The sequence below is a fragment of the Aedes albopictus genome, chromosome 3 (assembly GCF_035046485.1).
Source record: "Aedes albopictus strain Foshan chromosome 3, AalbF5, whole genome shotgun sequence".
Classification (NCBI taxonomy): domain Eukaryota; kingdom Metazoa; phylum Arthropoda; class Insecta; order Diptera; family Culicidae; genus Aedes; species Aedes albopictus.
The window spans coordinates 183,009,052-183,025,745 of NC_085138.1; the positions used below are offsets into that span (position 1 = coordinate 183,009,052).

Genomic DNA, 16,694 nt, shown 5'->3' on the forward strand with positions numbered 1-16,694 from the left:
CTTTGAAATACTTTATAGGAAATTTTTGCGATTAGTCAGAAATTATCAAAGCTGGTTCATCAAGTTCTCTCAAAATGCGAGGTGATGCATTTCAAGTCATATCGTATTCTTTCTTCTTCAACTTTGCAATACTTTATAGGAAATTTTTGTGATTCGTCAGAAATAATCAAAGCTGGTTCACCAAGTTCTCTCAAAATGCGAGGTGATGCATTTCAAGTCATATCGTATTCTTTCTTCTTCAACTTTGCAATACTTTATAGGAAATTTTTGTGATTCGTCAGAAATAATCAAAGCTGGTTCACCAAGTTCTCTCAAAATGCGAGGTGATGCATTTCAAGTCATATCGTATTCTTTCTTCTTCAACTTTGCAATACTTTATAGGAAATTTTTGTGATTAGTCAGAAATAGTCGATACTGGTTCACAAAAGTTCTCTCAAGATGCGAGGTGACGCACTGCAAGCTATATCATATTCTTTCTCATAAAACTTTGAAATACTTTATAGAAAAATTTTGCTATTAGTCAGAAATAGTCGATACTGGTTCACAAAAGTTCTCTCAAGATGCGAGGTGACGCACTGCAAGCTATATCATATTCTTTCTCATAAAACTTTGAAATACTTTATAGGAAAATTTTGCTATTAGTCAGAAATAGTCGATACTGGTTCACAAAAGTTCTCTCAAGATGCGAGGTGACGCATTGCAAGCTATGTATATTATATTCTTTCTCATAAAACTTTGAAATACTTTAGAGGAAATTTTTGCGATTAGTCAGAAATAATCAAAGCTGGTTCACCAAGTTCTCTCAAAATGCGAGGTGATGCATTTCAAGTCATATCGTATTCTTTCTTCTTCAACTTTGCAATACCTTATAGGAAATTTTTGTGATTAGTCAGAAATAGTCGATACTGGTTCACAAAAATTCTCTCAAGATGCGAGGTGACGCATTGCAAGCTATATTATATTCTTTCTCATAAAACTTTGAAATACTTTAGAGGAAATTTTTGCGATTAGTCAGAAATAATCGAAGCTGGTTCACCAAGTTCTCTCAAAATGTGATGTGACGCATTGCAAGATTATTTTTTGCATAATATTCTTTCTTCTAAAACCTCTAAAACATTGTGGGTTCAGCCCAAATTTAACTGACACTTTACGTGTGCACACACTTTCAAAGTGTACAGGATCGAGTCTTTAGTGCACCTTACCTATTCCTTGAATAAATCAAGGAATATGTGCACCGAAGACGATCTGAGGCAAATGTGTACTCTTATCATACTGTGATAGGTTGTTCAATTTGGGGAGATATCTGAAATAGTTCATAAGAAATTATTTGTCGTTCAAAGCTCCACCAAGTTGTTGGAAGTTGCCGACGAAACCACCGTAAAGCAAAGAGTTTCGGACGTTTCGAATCACAAACGCTTTTTGCACAAATCTCAAGCTTTATATTTGCGTTAAGCATTATCCAACATGTATATTGTTAACTCTCACTTGTTTTGGCCTACACTTAGCACAATGCGTTCTTGAACACGGATGCGGTCAGCTAACCTGAAGGTCCCCTTCTGCCTCGATGTTGACCGATCATTCCTCCTTCATGCAAATCCTCTCTTTATTGCGGCTAACTTGGTGGCTTCTGTTGGCCCGGCGGATTGCCAATCAAGGCTTCCTTTCCTCAAAACCAGCTCACTGACTACTGCGGTTTCGGAAGCTGCGGCCACGTCCGCGTCACTACGTAAACTCAGCTGGAGCGGTTCCAGGTTTCAGCGGTTTCCATGTTCGGCGCAATTTTCATGTTAACACGCACGGCTGGTCAAAAAGTCGGCGATGTCGTAAGCTGAAAGCGGTAGCTATTAGCGCGGACTACACACACGTTGTGTCTAGTGTTTTCAACTCACCTGTACTTTTCTGCCTCTGCGGATGATCTCCCGGTGGCTGATATTCCACACCTGACTTCTCGACCGATTTCGCTTCGCATGATGAGGTGGCCTGTTTTCGCGAGGTAGGTAGCTTTAGAAAAAAAATCAGCGCAAATCAGAAAAGCTTCAGCTCACCTGTTTTTTTAATTATTCCGTCATTGGCTGATTCTATTCGGATCTTCTTCGCGATAGGTATAGGTAGGTCTACTTGCTTCGAAATCATTCGTAATAAAATTCGTGTATTTTCTTCACTATTCATCTACTTATTTACATACGATGTTTGGTTGCTGCTGCTGCGATGCGATCGCTATGGTCCAATGCACGAATTTATGCTGGCCTGCTTACTCTCACGCGAAATTTGACGTTTGAGCGGTGCCGACACCGCTCAAACGTCATATTTCGCGTGAGAGTAAGCAGGCCAGAATAAATTCGTGCAGTGGACCATTGGGGACTTCGAAGGTGATGATTTTGTTTGCGGTTTTCTGTGAGACAGTGAAGGAGGGAAGATTTAATGCTTTGTGTTCACTCATACTCCCATAAGAAACCCCGTAGGAAGAAAGAGTGTTTCCCGGCTCATCAACCTTCGTAGTCGCGAATTTCACTGCTGATGAAACGAACTGTCAAAATTTTGTTGTGGTAGGCTTACCGTACTGCACCATTTCCAGCACCGAATGTAAAATTTAAATATTTTATATACTCATTTTAACAACAAAACAACACATGTACATAGTTTTATATAAAATGCATTACATGTTTAAAACAATGCGCTGTAGGGCATTTCTAAATGATTATTCAAATTATCGATTGATGGGAGTTCGGCTTTGCAGTCTAATACCCCAGACAGACATGTGATACGAGTGTGATTCCTGTACAACGGTACGCAGTGTCAAGAAAATTCTAACATGACTGACTTGAACTGAGAGAATTTTCAGTATGGCAGTCATTTCAAGCGCAATTGTACAGTGATTCTTGTATCACATGTGTGTCATAAGTATAAAGTTCTCTAGAACGACCGTTTAGGATTCGTCCCTACGTTTCGGCAATTGTTGGTGCCTTCTTCAGGGGAACTGGGAGGGGGAGGGTTTATTTTAAATGTTGTTTTGTACAATAACTTAGAATCTATACTTACAAATCATGAATATCGTTCACCGTCTAATGTCTTTGCTAATAGTGTTGTCGTGTTATGTTGTGGTAGGTTGTACATATGCTGTGTAATTTTGGAATTTTTTAGTGATTATGGTTATTATTATTTTTTGGCTATTGACTTACATTCGTTTTTGTGTTAAATTTGTCCATTTACTTAATATAATCACTGTTTTAATTTTTGCACTTTTGGATGGAGTAGCTATTTTCTTTAACTGTAGGGTTACATCCAAACAGTCGATCCCTCGAACATCCAATATTCAAATTATATTCGAAAGCAAAAAATCATAAAATAAAATCTTCCCTAATCTGAGGCAAGCACTGTAAACTTGTATATGATACAGAGTCACCATCTGTTGGAGTTTGATGGAACATTGATTAGTTTCCATTAATTTCCGATAGAGTTGAAAAATATTCGAAGCGCCGATCGGAAACCGATGCAGGTAGTTCATTCACCAGGAAATCCAGCAGCTCGAAAGGGTATTCCTCCTGTAAGTAATGAAAATTCTTGTTTATTTACTAAAATAACCCCTTCAAAACTCTCACAGTGGATTAGAAACAGCTTGCAACGAGGTCTGCAACCGGTATCGGAAATGCATTTTGAGAGAAATTGGTAAGTTTTTCCCTCTCATTAACTAAACATTTTCCAAACATTTACGAATTTTCTTTCCCTCTTAGGACCTATTTACAAACCGGACGTGGTGATCATTTCAAAGTACCACAGCTACATCACCTTAGTATACCTCAACCAGCATCTAATTACCCTAAAAGAAGCCCTTTCGGTGCTGCTGCTCCTAATTCACACAGTGCAACACGGATGCATAAGAAGCTGATCCAAATCGGCTCGACCCGGTCAACGATGTTTTTTGAGGTGACTAACTGGTACAAATCCGTACGAAGCAAGGAATTGGAGGATTATCCGTAGTGATGGTCACGTCGAGCTGGTATTTTATGAAAAGATTGAAAAGAGGATGTTTACGAACCACCGGACCGGAAGCTCGAGAAGGAAACCCGCTTAAACTATTTCAATTTATTCGTATCCATGTTTTACATGCTTTTGCTGGCACCTACTAGGGGTAAGATGAGTGAAATGAGCATATTTTGATTTAGGAATTCTTTTTTATGTAGTTTGAATAAAAAAACTTCAATCATTTGAATATTGTGCTAGTTTTATTCTAAAATTTTAACTGCATCACAACTGTATATTATATTACCTTTGAACCATATTGTACAATAAAGCAACAGTTACATATGCATTGCCAATTTTCTTTTCGATTTTACAGTTTAACTGTTCTAGAACAGTGAGCTGAACAGTGAACTGGGCAAAAAATGGATAGTATATTGACCTTTTGACAAACTGTAAACGAAAAATTTTGTTCGAGAAAATTGGCGTTTTTTTATTGTAACATAACTTAACCGCCTATTCCCCATACTGTTATTTGCCCGAAAACCATCTATCAAACTGTTGAATTCATTCATGGTACTGTTGGTTTATTGTTGCTTTAGATGTTATACTATATTGTCGGGGTACTGTAATGAATAGTTTCGAACAGTATGGCAAAGAGTACTAGTATGGTTCATAGTTATGCGGGAATTCTATTATAGGTAAAGATTTTTAAATGGTTTTGAAAAATTCGTTTATGGAAACATTTTAAAACCAACTGCTACGCTGAACAAGTCTTGTCGCGTCCATTCTAAATTTCTATATATAAACCTGCAAAAGCAGAGAAATTGTGCGAGAGGATTTGAAATCTGCATCAATTTTCTTCGCAAAATAATTACATGTTAGCATCCAAAGAAATTCAAAGGTCTAGCAAACTACAGTTGGCCCGCTGAAATTATTGTGCAAATTGACTCACTGTATTTCGAGAGCAACAACATAGTTTAATGAAAGAGAAACTAGCTACGACTACCAGTACCTGGGCTGCTCATAAATGGTGAACCAAGAAAACCTAGTGCTGGGCTAGTACACAGGTTTAAAGAGTTCTGACGTTCGATTTGAATAGGTCGTATCTGTATAGGAATCCCAGCAAATTTACGACCTATTCAAATTGAACGGCAAAGTTCATAAGGAATGAATCGGATCGAAAATAATGATAAATTAAACTCCCCTATCAATTGCCGTCTACAATCAAACTAAACCAAACTAAAATTTCACATCACAGGCTTTATCAATGTTAAAACAGCATTCAATAATCGAAACTTTTGCATAAACGGACGTTATTCAACGTCAGACTTGCGGTCGTGTCTAGTATATAACCCCTCCAACTTTTTATTGACCGTCCAGTTCCAAACAGTCGGGATAATCCCACCAGGGTGCCAGGCCGCCATTTTTAAGAATCCAACATCAGTATGTAAACATTTGTGTATCCACAATGGATTCCATTGTGGATACACGATAGATGTTGGCTCCTGTCAGATGCATTAGGTGGGATTAGGGTTGCCACATACGTGGATAATCCAACTTTGAACTGAATACACAATAATATCAGGCCAAACATTTCAATAGGTCCTATCTGCATTTGAGAGGCTCTCTTTGTTCACTTTCTCTTTCAATAATTCCAATGTAACTGAACACTTTCCAACTATTTTTGCAGTACAAATCAAAAGACGATTGTTTTGACCATCGATCAATGCAAGGAGACAATCATAATACAAATAAACAGCTGAGATATTGACGAAAGAGAGGGAAACCAAAGAGAGCCTCTCTTCTGCAGATAGGACCTTTAGACATGTTTGGCCTGATATGTACTATTTTATGCATGGCCACAAACTGTGACAATATGTGATTGATCCACTCCATTTCGTTGTCAATGAGCCATTTTACGAAGTGACAACAATGTTGATGATGATAATATCATGAATATTATTCATTTTCACGGGTTATTGGACGCTACCTCCTGTCAAAATTCATTCTTAAATCGGCTCGTAAAATGGACTATAGTCTATTAACGAGCCCCCAAATTAAATGAATATTTCTAGATTGAGTTTAAATAAGGGCGAAAGTAACATGAGAGAGTTCTCTTCATCGACTCTCTCTTCTGCAAATTAAAGTGACAAGATACAAATTCAATCGAACTTTTTTACACTTAGACGCTAGATTGCATCGCAACCTAGCGATTTATGACTAAAAAGTGCAACCATACTTGCATCTTGTCACTTGAATTTGAAGAAGAGAGAGTCGATGAAGAGAACTCTCTCATGTTACTTTCGCCCTTATTTAAACTCAATCTAGATTTTTTTTAATTTCAGAGTATCTGACCCACAGTGTACCAGAAACAAATTTTGACTTATTTTTGTTTTCCGTGTGCACGACCCATTTTTATTGCAGTTCTTGCAGCAGTACTGTCAAATTTACGCGCGCAAAAGAGCGAGTTGTTTGCTGATAGTTTGTGGTGAACGAACGTGTTTTCGATAGTGCTGAAAAGTTTTGTTATAATAACTCAATTTTATAAGGATTTTGCATCAATAGAATAACCAGAACCACTTAACAAGATGTCTGTAAGTACAATCGATCGAGGGGATTGCTTGGAACCGCAAATAATAATTATTGTTGATTTAATCCGGTAGGACAATCCCAGCTCTCCGCCACCGAACACTCCGAGCGACCTCGATCGCCGGAATCTTCGCGCCGCTATGACCTCTCCGGTGGGCGAGTTTGAACCGTTCGAAAATGAGGAAGAAATTCTGGGCGATATGACCATCCGGGAGGACAATTACGACGAAGATGAAGAGGGGGAGGACTTGTTCGGAGATAACGTTGAAAAGTAAGTGATCTGGTGGTAACTGATGTGATTGTGACTTGTACTCATGGGATTCGTTTCACTAGTGATTATCGTCCGGTTCCCCATCTGGATCGCTACGATTTGGACCAGCTGGACCAGGAGGTTTACAGCGACATTTCACAGACGGATCGGGCCGCCGCCGAGGCGGAAATGCGTCGGCGAGATCGCGCCGCTGGAGTTCATCGTGACGACCGGGAGCTGTTCTATGAGCGCAGCGACGATGAGGATGACATTCCGCGGGCCAAGCGACGTGCTGCGGAAAAGGCTGCCGATGGCGAGGTGGAGGACACTGAAATGATCGAATCGATCGAGAACCTCGAGGACACCAAGGGGCATAGCATCAAGGAGTGGGTGTCGATGTTGGGTCCGCGAACGGAAATTGCCAATCGTTTCAATAGCTTTTTGCGGACGTTCGTCGACGACAAGGGACAGTACGTGTATCGGGACCGGATTCGCCGAATGTGCGAACAGAACAAGTCGAGCTTTGTGGTGTCGTATACGGATGTGGCCAATAACCAGCATGTGTTGGCTTACTTCTTGCCTGAGGCACCGTTCCAAATGCTCGAAATTATGGACAAAGTGGCGAAGGAAATGGTGCTGAGCATCTATCCCACATACGAAAGAGTTACAAACGAGATTCATGTCCGCATTTCCGACTTGCCGTTGGTGGAAGAGTTGCGCACTTTCCGGAAACTTCACTTGAATCAGTTGGTTCGTACCCTGGGAGTAGTTACTGCGACGACTGGAGTGCTGCCGCAGTTATCTATCATTAAGTACGATTGCGTCAAATGCGGTTATATTCTGGGTCCGTTCGTACAAAGCCAGAACACAGAGGTCAAACCCGGTTCTTGTCCAGAGTGTCAAAGCGCTGGACCATTCTCGATCAACATGGAGCAAACCTTATACAGAAACTACCAGAAAATTACCCTGCAAGAGTCGCCGGGTCGAATCCCAGCCGGACGTATCCCTCGCAGCAAAGATTGCATCCTGTTGTCGGATCTTTGCGACCAATGCAAACCGGGAGATGAAATCGAGGTGACCGGAATCTACACAAACAATTACGACGGATCTCTTAACACAGAGCAAGGATTCCCAGTGTTTGCAACGGTTCTCATTGCCAATCATCTGGTCGTGAAGGATAGCAAACAGGTTGTCGCTTCTCTCACCGATGAGGACATTTCCACCATTCAAAAACTGAGCAAAGACCCCCGCATCAGTGAGCGCATTGTCCAAAGCATGGCTCCGTCGATCTACGGGCACGACTACATTAAACGTAGCTTGGCGTTGACCTTGTTTGGCGGGGAAGCGAAAAACCACGGCGAGAAACATAAACTTCGAGGTGACATCAACGTCCTGATCTGCGGAGATCCCGGAACGGCAAAGTCTCAGTTCCTCAAGTATTCGGAAAAGATTGCCCCTCGTGCCGTGTTTACTACCGGACAGGGTGCCTCGGCCGTCGGTCTCACGGCTTACGTGCGCCGAAACCCCGCTACTCGCGAGTGGACTTTGGAAGCGGGTGCGCTCGTCCTTGCCGATCAGGGTGTCTGCCTTATCGACGAGTTCGACAAAATGAACGATCAGGATCGAACCTCCATCCACGAAGCCATGGAACAACAGTCGATCTCCATTTCCAAGGCGGGCATCATCACGTCCCTACAGGCCCGTTGTGCCGTAATTGCCGCGGCCAACCCTATCGGCGGTCGGTACGATCCCAGTTTGACCTTCTCGGAGAACGTGAACCTGTCGGAGCCGATTCTGTCCCGTTTCGATATCCTGTGCGTGGTGAAGGACGAGTACGATCCGATGCAGGATCAGCATTTGGCGCGGTTTGTCGTCGGGTCGCACATCAAAAACCATCCCACGATGGACGAGGTCATTCCGGAATCACAACCCACCGACGGTATGCAGATTCCGCAAGATTTGCTCAAGAAGTACATCGTTTACGCGAAGGAGAACGTGCATCCCAAGCTGACGGTAAGTTACTTGTTTTGAATTATCTGTCGATATTAAATAATATTCCATTAATTTTGTCTCCGCAGAACATGGACCAGGACAAGATTGCCAAAATGTACTCGCAGCTGCGCCAGGAGTCCCTCTCCACCGGTTCCTTGCCCATCACGGTACGACACATCGAAAGTGTTATCCGCATGTCGGAAGCGCACGCCCGCATGCATCTGCGCGATACGGTGCAGGACGTAGACGTCAACATGGCCATCCGGATGATGCTGGAGAGTTTCATCGAGGCGCAAAAGTTCAGCGTCAAGAAGAAGATGCAATCCACCTTCCAGAAGTACCTGTCGTTCCAGAAGGATCACTCCGAGCTGTTGTACTTCATTCTCCGTCAGCTGACGCTCGACCAGTTGGCGTACATTCGCTGCAAGGAGGGGCCTCGCGCTACCCATGTGGAAATTATGGAAAAGGATCTCATCGAGCGGGCCAAAACGGTGGACATTCACAACCTGAAACCGTTCTACGACAGCGAGGTTTTCAAAATGAATGGCTTCGTTTACGATGCTAAGCGTAAAACAATTTTACAGATTGTGCCAGAAGCAGCGCAGGCGTAATTTTAATGTTTTGTCTTTATTTTCTATTTTAATTGCCCACCATATTGTACAACTGCTTTTTTATATATAAGGTTTTTTTTTATTATACCCAATGGCTGATGTTAATGTTCCGAAAACTCTCCTTTTCTAACTAGTTTTAACGGGGAGTACTAAAGGATAAAATCATCAATTTTGGCCAGTCTTCTATGTTTGCCACAGTGAGTTAAAAAGCCTATTGCGTTCTGAATTGGCATGTGTACATACATACTACTCTATGGAGTATACGGGGTCAAATATTGGACAAAGAATAAACTGCCCCCACTCGCATAACAGTCCCATCTTTGCTGGGATTCCTATTCATATGGGACAGTTACATATGCGAGTGGGGGCAGTGAACTGAAGAGTAAGCATCTGTTTGACACTAATGAAAATTTGATCGAGCCAAGCCTGATGTTTGAGCATCGGTTTATTTTTGACCAAATATTTTACCCTGTGTACTAGCATCTTCTTAACCATCTTTGCACTGCACACTGGGCCACGAGCGGGATCTAGCAAGTAAAAACCTCTAGCGTTTTTGGAGTACATTTTTTTGAGTTGATGTCTTCGGAGACTTGTATTAATTTTACCTGTACTTTTAAGTGGTTAAGAAAATTAGTTGGTAAATTTGCCGCATAGGTGGCGCTGCGACACTAACTTTTTTGTCTTACGTCCTAGAGGTTTCCCGTCTTCTGCAAAGTTGTAGAGCGTGCAAAAATAAGTTAAGTCGTCGAAGACACCAAAGTTGTGTGACTTCAAGTAACAAAGTTATATTAAAAATAGTAAAATTTACGTGGAAATCACGTTTTCATGACTATTGTGAATGTTTATCGCAAATTTATCAATTTTAACACTTCACATGTGTTAATCAAAGTAGCCTGTGTCTGATGATACCAACTTTACAATTTTTCGGGACCTTTAAAATGTTTTTTTGGGCAAAATAGTAAAAATTACTATGATTTTTACTAGCAGTCTTTTCAAAAAGCTGCAAATTTCGGCTAAATTTGATGCTTGCATCAAAATATACCACTCAAGATCTAATAAATTTGAAAGTTTGCCGGAGGTATAATTTGGTTTCTTTTGAGATATCTTGTTTTTAAATAATGTTGTTTTTATTTTGAAAGAGAAGGAATACTTTATTCCGGAGTTTTTTTTTTGTCTGTATTAACGAGATTTTTAACCCTAGGCTAGTTCATCTCGGGATATTCCGGAGTTGTCCTGCCAGTAGATACTCACGGATCACTTTTCAATCAAGAGTTTCATGTTTACCCAACGCCCTGATTACTCAAAATTGACGTTTTGTGTTCAATTGTTTTGTGCATCAATTTGTTAAATCAACAGTGCTCATATATTTATTGGTCTATTGAAAGAAAGAAATTATAATGGTTTTTGGCCCTGTTTGAGCGACTTACGCAAGTGCTAAGTTTCGTAATACCAATCCGTGTGGTCAATAATGATTTTCAGTTAACTCAACGTACATACGTAAAAATGAATAAATTATTGGTTATATTATAAAAAAAACTTCAGTTCAAGATGTGATTTGAATTCACGACTCTTATACAAGTGCTTTACTTACTAAGTCACAGTGCCAATAAATGATACGGCATTGACGAGCTAAGTTTTTTTTCATAATTTCATCAATATCCATCTAAACATATGTACGTTGAGTTAACTGAAAATCATTATTGATTTCACGGATTGGTATACCGGAACTTTGCACTAACGTAAGTCGCTCACACAGGATCAAAAAGCATTATATTTTTTTTTCTTTCAATAGACCAATACATATATGTGCATTATCGATTCAATACACTGATGCACAAGACAATTGAACTCAAAACGTCAATTTCAAGTAATTAAGGCGTTGGGTAAACATAAAACTTTTTATTTAAAAGTGATCCGTGAGGATCTGACAACTCCGGAATAAAGAATTGCATCTCTTTCAAAATAATTTAGGTATAAAAACATCAATATTTTGAAACAAAATATTTCAAAAACATCAAATTATACCTCCGGAAAACTTTCAGATTTGATAGATCTTGAGTGGTATATTTTGATGCAAGCATCAAATTTAGCCGAAATTTGCAGCTTTTTGAAAAAAAAAACTGCTAGTAAAAATCATAGTAATTTTTACTATTTTGCCCAAAAAACATTTTAAACGTCCCGAAAAATTGTAAAGTTGGTATTATCAGACACAGGCTACTTTGATTAACACGTGTGAAGTGTTAAAATTGATAAATTTGCGATAAACATTCAAAATAGTCATGAAAATGTGATTTTCACATAAATTTTACTATTTTTAATATAACTTTGTTATTTGAAGTCACACAACTTTGGTGTCTTCGACGACTTAACTTATTTTTTCACACTCTACAACTTTGCAGAAGACGGGAAACCTCTAGGACGTAAGACAAAAAAGTTAATATCGCAGCGCCACCTATGCGGCAAATTTACCAACTAATTTTCTTAACCACTTAAAAGTACAGGTAAAATTAATACAAGTCTCCGAAGACACCAACTCAAAAAAATGTACTCCAAAAACGCTAGAGGTTTTTACTTGCTAGATCCCGCTCGTGGCCCAGTGTGCACTGGGTCCAGATGGTATTCCGACAGTATTCATTAAGGTGGCCATCGAAGCTCGCTCTGACATGTTCAGAATTGCTATGTATATGCGCCTGGACAGAGACGAATTTCCGGAGAGTTGGAAAAGACAACGAAACTGGTTCTACCAATTCGGCTTCCGGAAGGGTCGATCGACGGTGGATGCTATTAGGCCAGTGATCAAATTGACCGAGATAGCGCTCCAAAGGAAGCGAAGGAAAATGCGTCAATAGCGTCAGCTGGGCCGCCATCGTCACCTAGGAGTCCCGGGGAGCGGGACATTTGGCATATAGTCGTTCGGCATAAGGACACTTGGCATAACGTTCATTTGGCATAACGGTCATTTGGCATAATCGAAATGCATCCTTCTTTATTATGCCAAGTGTCCATTATACCAAGTGTCCATTATGCCAAATGACAGTTATGCCAAATGTATTTATTCCAAGTGACCGTATGTCAAATGGCTTTACGCCAAATGACATAGACCGTAGCATAAGATACTGGAGAGCTTCCAGAATAGGGTGCTAATATATGACACCGAGGATGGCGAGATGAGCTACAACGTCACCGCGGCGTATGATGGCGTATTTGTTAGTGTATAAGTGTAGTAATTTTCTCAATGGTGAAAAATTTTGTGGTAAACTTTTTTCACTTCATTTTTTTTAGATTCCTGAGTAAATTTGCTTTAATTTTCATTAAAAAAAACTTTGTTCTACGATGCTTCGTTCTTGAGTTATGATTTTTTAAAGTAAGTAGTGTCAGGGGAAAACAAGAAACTTCCACCTGAGTTTTCCGAGAAAATAGAGTTTTCCGACTCAAAATTTTTCTCAATTTTGGTTTTCATTTATCCACGAGCCCGCCTGTGGAAAAAGTTTCATCAAAAACCGAGACCCTTCGGCACAATTTGTACGATAATAAAAAAAAAAAAATGCCCACCAGTGAAAGTGCCGATGACCGACAGGCTCACGAAAGGATATGTTGCCGAAGACAACTCAGGGGCCGTCCATATACCACGTGGACAGAAAAATCGTGATTTTTGACCCCCTCCCCCCTCCCCGTGGACAAGCGTGGACTTTTCACTGACCCCTACCCCCCTCCCCTAATGTCCACGTGGACTTCAGAAAAAAATATTTCGATTTATTTTTATTTGAAAAAAAAGTAATTTTTAATTTTTTTTTTAAATGATGCAATAATGGATAAAATATTTTTCTTAATTTTATATATTACGAATATTTTCGTATTACAAATTATCTACATAGGCTACCATGGCTCTCTGAAAGTTCAACCCATGATTTTCTCATATTTTTAGATGACTTTTATGCTTTTATATACTATCTATCAAAGATTTCATTTTTTTTAGATCATTGCCGAAAAAACATTTATTACAACAACACTTTGAAATTGCACAATATAGTTTCAAAACTCACTCATAGTGATATGATTTTGTACTTAATGTGCTATTAAATATTTTATATAGAATTTTAATGAAAATTTTAGACACTAGACAGTTCGAAATCCTGATAATTTTTCAAGAATGTTGCCATTATAATTTCAAAATTGGTTTTAAAAGTTATGATTTTATCCTTTGAGTAGCCGTCGCGAAATAAAAACAAGTTATTAAAAAAAATAATATAATAGATAACTGTCATGTAGTAGAATCACATCAATAATACAACATAATTTGTTACACTGATGAATCTCTTTTTTTTTCTTAAATCAATATTGTCCACGTGGACATTTGACAAACCCCCACCCCCCTCTCCGTGGACAAGCGTGGACTTTTCTCAAACCCCCTCCCCCCTCTAAGTTGTCCACGTTGTATATGGACGGCCCCTCAGGAGACGGAGCAAATGATCAGCATTCCGTACCAGGAAGCGGTGGAAAGCCTGATGTACCTCAATCAATGCACGTGGCCGGACACCCTGTATACCGTCAATCAGTTGAATTGGTACAACTCGAATCCCGGATTGCAACACTGAAATGCTATCACTCTGAAAAATTTTCACGTCCGATTTACGTGAAAAGGTAAGTAGTTTTCGTCTATAGACGATACCATATTTTTCACGTAACCTTCGCCGGAATGTCAGGTAGCTGGACAAATTTCAACTTCGCTAATCGACGTGATGAATCAGGTAAATCTGACGTATCGTTTACGTGAAATATTAGTGAGTTATACTGATATTTCAGGTAACTTTTACGTGAAAACATGATTATTTCTACATGAATTTGGCGTAATTAATTCATAACACCGCTAGCCATGATGGTCTCCCATCGCGGAAGGTCCGAGCTTGAAACTATTGAGAAATCATCATGTCTACAGGTCGTAAGCCCAGATAAAGTGTGGAACGTTTTGATGGCTGTGATCCCTGACCATCATGTCAAAAACCCAGGGATACCCAAGTGACCATATTGTTAGGGTGTAGGGGTTGCATGTGTGAGGCGCATATATTGACAGGCATTGCTATCACGCAGAAAAATATATATTAAAATCAAAAATAAACGACTTTGAAATAAAGAAAAATAATCATTGATCCACGGCCTAAGTGCAATTTTCATTGAATCAATAACACTGAATATTAGATTCAAAGCACTTTTGTTATTGTTTCTAAGTCTAGCTATCGTGAGCCTGATTGTAAATTCAAAGTAAAAAATATTTGATTCAAATACTTCATTTCATCGAAACAAATATATTACTGCTTTGTTTTAAAAATATTTATTTTTGAAACAAAAAACACATATTTTAGAATTAAAAACAAAATTTATTTGTTTTAAAAATTATTATTTGAGAGATTAATTGTTATTTAATCCAATAAAAATAAACAAGGCTTTCAAGGAACAACATTTACTATATTTAAATAATTTATTACAAACAAATCTCTACATTATCTTTGCTGATATGCAAGAAAATCGCTGTGCAGTTGCCTCTTGTTACTTAGCAGTGGCAACGGGCGGCGTTGGTTTAGGCGTCATAGTTCAAGACGATCGGGGGAAGATTCTGTTAAATAAAAAGAGTTTCGTTAATAAACATATTTATTCTTACGGAAATCAACAAGTGCTTACCAGATTTTTTCTCCATCCGACGATGCTGGTCTCAGCCATTTCAGCTAAAACGACTGTGGAATGAGCTCCTTGACTTTTTTTCGCTCAGTTATTTTCAGCAGCTTAACTGTGCAGCCGTCATCTGGAAAGAATTATATGATTTTTAGAGTTATATAATATGTTTTACGTAGCCTTTACTTACCTGTGAAGGTTCCCACAAAATCATCCGACAAATCAAAAATTTTAACAACGTTTCAACTGCGATTTCTCGCTCGGCGAGTCAATTTTTTCGTTTATGATCGCATCGACAAAATGATGACAATTAAACCTGTGCAAAAAACTATGTCAATTTCAAAGTACCTATGTTTTCAAATCAAATACAAAACGACATTGTTTCTAATACAATTATTTTAGATTCAAAGTTGTCTAGTATTTGAACCAAATATAAATATGCTTTGATTCAATAAAAGTAATGAATTTGAATCAAAGTAGTAATGTATTTGATTCTAATATGCGACTTTTCTCTGCGTGATGGACCGTTAGGGCTGAGTAGGGTCGGGGAATGGATCTATGATTGCTGAATTATACTGAAAAAGTCGTGATTCAGCAGTGGTGGTGGCACTGCTTTCCGCTTTTGTTCGGCTTTGGTGGTTTGTGTGGGGTGGTGCGTGTCTGTGTGTGTGTGTGCTTTGTGCGTGCGGTGCATACGGCTTCAGCAGAGGGGTTACTTGGGACTGAGGGGGTCGTCGTTGATAAGGCCGACATCATTGAGTGCTCAGTGTTGGCGGTTGTATTGGTGACGATTTCTTCAGCCTTAAGATCTCATTTATACCACGCACAGACTTTTGGGAAGAGGGAGTACTTTGTAATGCAAGAGAGGGATTTTAACTCTGTGTAACGGGTTGGGAGAGGTCATGCAGATAGACTCAACCCAGGTGACCGTGCGGCTCGGACAGTGATGCATGAATGAGTGCGGCGTATGTGTAAGGTGCGCTGCCCTGTGGGTGCAGTTGAGTCCGGGTTGGAGTGGAAAGAGATCCTTCTCTACTCTAGGTCGGTTTCGGTTGTACGGGCGGGGTAGTGTTTGTCTTATTTGTGCCGTGTTGTGCGTGAATTGCGGCCCGAGCTGCTTGATTACTTGGGAAGTATTGTGCTCTGTAATCTAGATTTTGGTTTTAAGGTGAAGCTAAGGCTGGGCTGAGCCTCGGATTTGTTGAGCGCAGGTCGGGAGAGCTGGTGGCAGTTTGTGCTGGGGGGTTTGCTCGATTGGTTATTCACTGATGGTGGCCAGTCGATCGACTTATCGGCGCTGCCTGTCATTTGGTTCTTGGGGTTTGTGCTCTCGAGGTTCGGGGCGTTGCTTCGTTGTATCTTCGCTTTAATACTAATATCCTTGTTTGATTTAACTAACTGTTTTTTACAGGCGTTTAACTCATTCTATTTCATAGATTGCCAAATTTAAGGGTAATGGTTCAATAAGGTGTTAGCAATAGTTAGCAATCAGAGTGGATTAGAACGAGTTGGCGTCAACAATACACCAACACTAACACACACACTCCAATACTTACACGCACACATGCAACTAGCTGTAAAAGACCAGTGGGCGGGACAATGGTGCCTACCCAACAGTTGTAGGG

General features: G+C 39.8%; 1 protein-coding gene and 1 long non-coding RNA gene across 2 annotated transcripts; both read left to right on the forward strand.

Moving 5' to 3' along the window:
* Positions 1-3,503: 3,503 nt before the first annotated feature.
* LOC115270228 (uncharacterized) lies at positions 3,504-4,143 on the forward strand. Its single transcript, XR_009998726.1, has 3 exons — positions 3,504-3,544; positions 3,602-3,666; positions 3,732-4,143. It is a non-coding gene; the product is annotated as an uncharacterized LOC115270228 (long non-coding RNA).
* A 2,252-nt stretch (positions 4,144-6,395) lies between these two features.
* Positions 6,396-9,489, forward strand: LOC109398867 (DNA replication licensing factor Mcm2). Its single transcript, XM_029854114.2, has 4 exons — positions 6,396-6,554; positions 6,624-6,820; positions 6,883-8,812; positions 8,878-9,489. Exons 1-4 carry the CDS (start codon positions 6,549-6,551, stop codon positions 9,400-9,402), a joined length of 2,658 nt encoding a protein of 885 aa, XP_029709974.2. The 5' UTR covers positions 6,396-6,548; the 3' UTR covers positions 9,403-9,489.
* The last annotated feature ends 7,205 nt before the right edge of the window (positions 9,490-16,694 follow it).